Source organism: Aptenodytes forsteri, unplaced genomic scaffold (assembly GCF_000699145.1).
Source record: "Aptenodytes forsteri isolate BGI_AS27 unplaced genomic scaffold, ASM69914v1 Scaffold180, whole genome shotgun sequence".
NCBI lineage: Eukaryota > Metazoa > Chordata > Aves > Sphenisciformes > Spheniscidae > Aptenodytes > Aptenodytes forsteri.
This window is the reverse complement of record NW_008795486.1, coordinates 178,685-186,259: the sequence shown is the minus strand read 5'-3', so window position 1 is coordinate 186,259 and position 7,575 is coordinate 178,685. Positions and strand designations below refer to the sequence as shown.

At 42.7% G+C, this 7,575-nt stretch overlaps 1 protein-coding gene across 1 annotated transcript in view; it reads left to right on the top strand.

Moving 5' to 3' along the window:
• The window catches only part of PRCP (prolylcarboxypeptidase), a 19,330-nt gene extending 11,963 nt beyond the window's left edge, over positions 1-7,367 (top strand). The window contains exons 8-9 of the mRNA XM_009281313.2: positions 264-451; positions 4,840-7,367. Of these exons, the coding sequence (XP_009279588.1) occupies positions 264-451; positions 4,840-5,044 (393 nt within the window). The 3' untranslated portion in view covers positions 5,045-7,367. The remainder of the gene's footprint in view (positions 1-263; positions 452-4,839) is intronic.
• Positions 7,368-7,575: the final 208 nt, after the last annotated feature.

Genomic DNA, 7,575 nt, shown 5'->3' with positions numbered 1-7,575 from the left:
CCCAGGGAAGTGGGTGGTTGTTGAGTCCCCATCGCTGTTGAAATTTAAATAATTGGGACATGGTTTAGTGGTGGACTTGGCAGTGCTAGGTTAATGGTTGGACCCTATGATCTTAAGGGTCTTTTCCAACCTAAATGATTCTGTGATAGTTTGACAGTAATTACTGATCAAATCCTGTTTGAGCTTTTTTATTTAAACACTGCACTAACAGCTATTGGACAGTCTCCCGGCAATACATCTTGTTACTCTGTTCTTTCTTTCAGGCTTGCACTGAGATGGTGATGCCCATGTGCACAGATGGTGTCAATGACATGTTCGAGCCTCAGAAATGGGACTTTGATGCACTCTCAGAAGAGTGTTACAGGCTGTGGGGAGTGAGGCCTCGCCCCTCTTGGATTCTTTCTGTGTATGGAGGGAAAAACATCAGTTCACACAGCAACATCGTCTTCAGGTGAGCCTTGTTTCAGCTTCTAGAGTGGAGTCTTCCACCAGTTTGGGTTGTCAATGCAGAGAGCCTGCCCTCAGTAGCAAAAGGATGTGTCTCCAATGCTCCAGCTGAATAAATGATGGGCATGCTTTGTGTTGCTCTTGAGAGTAAAATGGTCAATCTGCAGTGGCCAAAGAAGCCAACTGTTCTGTCACTGCCTGTGTGACTCTAAAAGAAGAATCTGGGTTGGGATTCTGCCAAATGTAATTTTCTTCCCATGTGGATTCCTTCTTATCTTGTGGCCAAAGTCCAGGTTTCCCATGCTGGTAAATCCGTCTAGCTTTTATGAAGCCAAAGCACTGTTTCTTCCACATAAAAGGAAAGTCTAAACAGGCTCTAGCTATAACACAGGATCTCGGTCACTAAAATTGTTGCTCTGGGTGATAGCCTTGCGGAGGGGCTAGTGTGACATTCCTTTTTCCCTTTGATACAGAGAAGAGAGGGAAGTAACTTGGGGAGCTTTCCTGTCACTGCCAATTTCCCTTTTCTTTTAGTGGTAATTAGACAAGTTTCAACAAACTTGTGTAAGAACCAAATACAAAGAGATGTTTCCATTCTAGCAAGGCATACTGGTAACACAACAGAAGTTTGTCTGAAACACCTTTGTATGTGGACAAAAAGGGAAAGAAATGTTTCAGTCTAGTGCAAAAACTAGTGCATGCTGCTTGCTCTCTACTCAGCCTTTACTTTCCTTATTTTTAAGGTTAAACTCTTGCTTTTCTTTAGAGGGAGGTTCATGTAGCTGTACTTCTGCTGTGAGGTGATACAAAATTTTGAACAGCTAAGCACTGGCTTTTCACTAGGTCATTACGTGGTAGGGAGGCATTTAATAAACCTGTTGAAGCCTGTGCTTCAGGAGTTCTGACTTGCTGTATTGATTGCCCACTGTGGGCAGCTCCTGGATATATATTCCTCTGCGCTCTGGCTAAAATTGTGCAAGGCCTTTTCAAAAAAACCCCTGCCAGTTCTTTAAACAAAACTCAGAATGAGTCTGTTGGACTTGGTAAATAGGTGTGTATTTTAAAAGTAAAAAGTCCTCATTTGAATTGGGGATTATTCTCTGGATTTCAGCTGTTAGCATTGGTCTGTTTGGCTCCAGAGGCCTGTTGCTTTCCTCTTGTTTGTCTCTTGCTGTTCTGTCCCAGCAGGATATCTGCTGTAGAGTGAGAAATTCTACCCTTTTTTGGAAAACTTTTTAATAAAAAAAAATTTGTTGGTTTAACTTAATTTCTGCAGTGTTGCTTATTTCCAAGGCTTCACAGCTCTGTACAGTAGAAATCCGCTTTGTAAGCGATAGACAAGCAAACAAATCTAAATAAGTGTTTAAGAATTTATGCCAGCTGAAGGAGCTTGAAATGAGAAAAGCTTGAAAGCAACCAAATGAATGAAGTAGTGCTGTACACACAAAGCTTTGGATCTCAAGCTGGGTTGTTTCTCTTCAAACAAATACATTGCCAACACTGTACATTGTATATAAGAGCCTTTTATCCTCAAACACTGCAGAGTGCTTTACAAAAAATATCCCTGTGTTTACCAGGGGATGCAGCTCCCTGTGGGGTAAAAAGCACTGTGTTTCAAGTGTCAGGCAACTTGCACAACAGTTCAGCGCAGGAAGGGAAGAATACTCCATCTAAAGAGAACCACTGTAGGGTGGATTTATCCAGACGCAGTGGGATTTGGCCAGGATGCTTGAACTGGTGTTGCCGCTTCTCCCTCTGCGAGCAGTGCATCACTCTGCAGATTCACACAGTGTTGTATGGTATCGACGCAGGAATCTCCATTGCCACTTCGGTACCTTCTTGGAGGTGTGTAGTGTGTGAGTGGTTACTTAGGCTGTAGGCAGATATTACTTGCCTGTCCTGGGCAGCGCAGCAGTTTATTAACACACTAGTTTGAGGAAATTGGGGGTTTCAGAACCCTGTTTGTCCTTTCTCTTCCAGCAATTTCCACTCCTGATACTCTTACTGGAACATGCTCTGTACGTGGTGTGGAAGTGCTGCACAGTGGTGGAAATGGCATTTTAACACTGCTCATGCATGTGGTGGCAGAGAGCTTGTAGCAGTTGGTAGTGTCTCGTCATCAACATACTGTGGTAGTCAAAATCAGCCCAGGTTGTATCAGACAGTATGAAATTTGGTGTGCGCAGTCTAAAAATTGATATTTTTCAATCTGGATGGATCACACCTGGGTTGTATGCTTCTAAATTAGGGCACCCACCTATCCAGTTCTGTACTGGCAGGGGAAAGGCAGAAAGTGAAGGCTCTGTTTTGAGAGATGCTGGAGCTATGTGCAGAAGCGGGGATTGGTAGCATAAAAGAAGGGAATGGAGGAAAAGAAGGTGGAACAATGCCTGGCTGAAGAGAAAAGGTGAGAGAAAAAAAAGTTAAGAAAAGGAAAGTTGGCAGTTGTGGAGAGTGGGCACGTTAAAAAAGAATGTGCAGACAGTGCTGCTAAGATTGTGTAAAACATCTCCTTGTTCCGGGCAGGGCTGGAGGGCTGAAGAGGCTCTGAAGAGATGATAGAAAAGGGAACTGTTTGCTGTGGGATAGGCAGGACCCTATTTATGCTGTCAAGGAAATATGATGAATTGAGAACAGGACTAGCGTGCTGATATTTTGCATTAGGTTTTTTCTGAAGCCCTACTTGCCTGGCCACTGCTAGAAAGGAATGGCTGACTTTTTTTTATTCTTTCTTTTCTTTTACTTCTTCTGTTTACATTGGGAAACTCCTGTCCTGTAAGATGGGCAACTGAGTACTTACGTGCATGCTTAGTTTTAACACATAAATAATCCATTCCAGTTGGTACTGAATGATCTTATTCTGTAAAACTGTTAAGACTTAAGATTATTTTGTGGTGAACCCTCCATCCCCCCTCCTCTCAGTAAGCATCACTTCCCAAACTGCATCAGTGCCTCTGGTGCCATCGTTTGGCAGGAGCCGCAGAGGATGCAGCCAGAAGCTCCCAGAGAAGCCAGAGACAGTGTTGTTTTCTTGTGGCATACTTAGTTTCCACATGACTGGGACCAAAAGATCCAAGTCCATGTACATCTTGGGTCTCTCAGCAACTCATCCCCCTGTTGCCAAGGTGCTCTGCTGATTCAGGCGACCTTTTAAATCCAGTGCTTTTTGCTTATTGGGCAGCTCTGTATGCTTTTTGTTTTGCAGATATAAAATGTTTCTCTTCTCCCAAGTCATCTTTATTTTCAGTGATTCTAAATAACTACAGAGATTCAAGATAATTGGTTTTGTTTTTTTTTCAATGGTGAAAGAAATAAAGTATTAGTTCAGACCCCATCAGGTTTTTACTCTTAGTTATTTCTACAAAACTTTTTTACTCATTATTTCTTTCTGTTATTTTCTGGTGCTGCCATTGTGGTATTTTTCTAGCCGCTTATCTCTTCATGTCCAAGGATGATTTAATTTTAGATCCTCCTAGAAATTTACACTGACATGCAATAGCCCATCTCTAATGTTTCTTTTTGTGGGCAGGTCCAGTGTTTTAAGTGAGGAACAGATCTAGATTTGCATAGTTCCATAAGTATTCGGATGTTGATTCTTTTGTGCAGAAAGATGGATCACATGTGGGAAGAACACTGCAGTAAAGGAAAATAAGATGTAGTAGGGATTAATAGGTCAAGTCCAAAGCTAGGAATGAGAGATTCTAAACTCTCACCCCAGTTCAGCCATTGGCTTGCTTCCATTGTGTAAGGAATCCTTTCATTGATTTGGGGTGAGGGAGGAGGAGTAGTAAATTGCATTAAATTGTCCTGTCACAGAGGAAGAGTCATTTTAGACAGTTTCTTGAGGTAGAAAAGCTTTACTTTAATATGGTTTTTATTAGAAATAAGGGGACTAACAGAAGGATTTCTTTGCAAAACCAGGTTGGCTCACAGCTGAGACAGCAAAAGGTTAGAACCTCCTGAAAATTCATCTCTAAAGGGTCCAGTTGGTTATTAGTTTATGGCAGACTGTGAAGAAGAAAAGCAAAGTGCTTTGATTTGGGAATTTGAACATGTCTTGGTACAGGGGAACCCGAACCTTTTATGACAATGACAGGTGGCAGCAGATCTGTCTCCAGAGGCTGGGGCACTATTACGGCTTATTATCTGAATTAGCAGATAATTAAGGACAGAAGCGTAGCCTTGCTTAAGCTGCTAATAGCTCCATACCTCTGTCAAGAAGGCTCCTCTCAGCAGAGGGGTGGGCACAAGACATTGAGACAGGGCTGAGGTCTGTTTCTGTCTACATACGGAAAACTAGTTGAAAGTCAACGTGGATATGTTGACGTGAGCTGCAGCCCCGCTGCTGACTGCTGTGCAGATGTACCCTGATGAGGTATTCTTTCCTTACAGCAATGGTGGCCTGGACCCATGGTCTGCAGGTGGGGTGACCCAGAACATCACAGATTCCCTTGTGGCAATCGTGATCCCGGATGGAGCCCATCACCTGGACCTACGCAGCCGCAACCCTTTGGACCCCAAATCTGTGCAGCAAGCTCGAGCCTTGGAAATCTGCTACATGAAGCAGTGGATTGAAAAGGCCAGGCACAGCCACTGAAGTGGTACTGCAGCAACTGTGGCCATTATACCTCCGTTGGCTTTGCTGGGAGCAGGGCCGGGCCTTATCACAGGGCCATCTCAACATTTCACTCCCGCTTCCTCACCTGTGTTGCAGTGCTAACCATTGCTTGTGCCCATGAGAGAAGCAGGCAGCAGACAGATGGAGAGCGTTGTCAGATAATAAACTTTAGTTAAAGTGCATGGATTGAGCTGCCTGCTCTGGCTTGCTTTCCTCTTCTGCTCTTCTCAAACGCTGTACTTTATGGTAAAGTGAAGAGTTCCTGTTCTAGGCTTGATGCCTTCCTCGCTGCGCTAGGTGATTGTCCTGACTGCTGGTATATACAGTGGATTAAATGGCAGTGCTGTCAATGATGAAACTCCTGCTGCCTTCAGTGGGACTGAATTTCAGACATCCTCAGCTGGTGTAAACTGTCATGGCAGGGGCGTGGAGATAATGGGGGAACAGAAATCACATCTTACTGTGATGTTTGGTGGAGAGGTAGGGAAGGCATGGAGAAACTGGCTGTGCTGTTTATAAAAGGAACTAAACAGCCCTTACCCTTTGGAATCAATGCTGGAAAAGAAGTAAATATATCTTATTTTTTTCTTTAGTTTTCTGGCAGCTTATTAATCAAAGCTGCCTTAGGTGGCTTTTCCATTCTGCACTGTACTGAATGATCAGGGCTGGGCCTGGACTTACTCTGCTGATAACTGGCTGAGCACGCACAATCTGCATCAGGGTTTTATTTCTTCCTTCGCTGTTTGTCCTAATCCTGAAATATCTGCCACTGTGATGATGATTGCCAAAGAAAACTCTGGGTATATTTTGTGTATGTGTGTATCCCCCACAAACACTTAGTTTTTTCAAATCAGGAAGCTTTCGAAGCTATTCTCTTGAAGAGCAAATGTGACACTTGTGCTGGCTAGATCTTACGAAGTGACAAATAATTGGGGCTGTGCCTTGTGTGGGTTCCCCCTCCCCCCCTCATTCTGCGTATTGTTCAAATTCTGCATGATCTGTTTGCTGATGGCTCTTCAATAAAAGCCTTTTTTAAAAAAATTGTTTGCGGGACAAACTATTCAAAACACAGAATGCAGCTATCCTCTTGGATCAGCCTAAAGCCTGATGCCGAGCTCAACAAGCCAGGTGCAATGGGCTTTCTGTAAGGCTTCCAAAACAGACAAACTGCCCTGATTCATGAGACAGCATATTTGACATTAATAAATGGCTGGGGCAGTCCCCTCGTTTTCCAGCTTTAGCTTCATTCACACTGAAGCCCTTCTTCAGAAAGGATTCTTTGCAGTTTAAAGGACAACTCAATTTCGGAAAGACTCAGGCAAGGCTTCTTGTCCCCAGACTCTTAAAATTCCAATTCTGTTGAAAACTTTTCTTGGCTTTGATGATATGCCTGATAGTTGAGTATTTTCCTAAGATGCCAGGTGGCCTTTTCTGTTTCCAGTCTCCTCCCATCCACTGGGAACAAAGCGAACCCAACACTGAAATTTTATCTTTTAAAACACTCCTGTGCGTCGTCTTTCCAATAGAGTTTCTGGCGTTCCCTTGTCTTGTGTTAACCATGGCATTTATGTTCAGACTTCGCAATCTGAACCTCTCATGCTCTTGAGCAAGGTAATTACTTAAGAGACTATAGAGAACAAGGCCAGAGAAGAACCACGGGGGGGAAGGAAGAGCTACGTAGAACTTGCCTGAAACCTGTTGACTGAAAGCTGTTGGCAATACCTTTTCCAATAGTTCCAATTTTTGGTACTCTCCTGTAAATATACTCCGGTCTCTTGCTTGTGTACTTTATAATGACATGGTGGCCTTGAATTTTTGAAACAAATAAAAATGATTGTTTTCTAATCAAGTGAGTTACAGTCAAGTTTTTAGAAATACCATTTTATCTTCTTACATGTTAATTGATGTATGGTAATATCCTGGTTTACTGCAAGGCAAGGAATGGAATCTTTGAAAGAGTAAATATAAATTTGGGGGTCACAAATAGTTTGTAACTGCAAGCAAGAGTCTGGTCCAACTGCTCCCACTGATTGCTCGGGGTGCTGCTCCAAGTGCAAATTCTGGGAAAAACACTTCCATGTTGTATGGAGAAGGACGTCAGGATATCCATGCAATGGGCTGTGAATGGTCCAAATTAACAGCCACTGTATATAGTAATATATAGTAATCAGCTTGTCTCCTTCTCTCTCTCCCCTGCTAGCTAACTTACTCTCAGGAAACAGCTGCTTCTTTGTTGTTTGGATAACATTTTGTGGTTTAGAAACTTTCATTCCTCTTTTTTTTTTTTTTTTCCCCCTCCCTCCTTTCATAAGCAGGAAAAAAATTGCCTTTAATGAAACTTAAAAAAACCCAAACCCTGCCATTTTTGATTTTGAGAAATTGCATTTAAAAACAAATCATTCAGTGTTTTGGGGTTTGGGGTTTGTTGGGGTGTTTTTGTTTGGTGTGTTTTTGTTTTGGTTTTGTTGGTGTTTGGGGTTTTTTTTTTAATTTTACTATTCCGTTCAGTT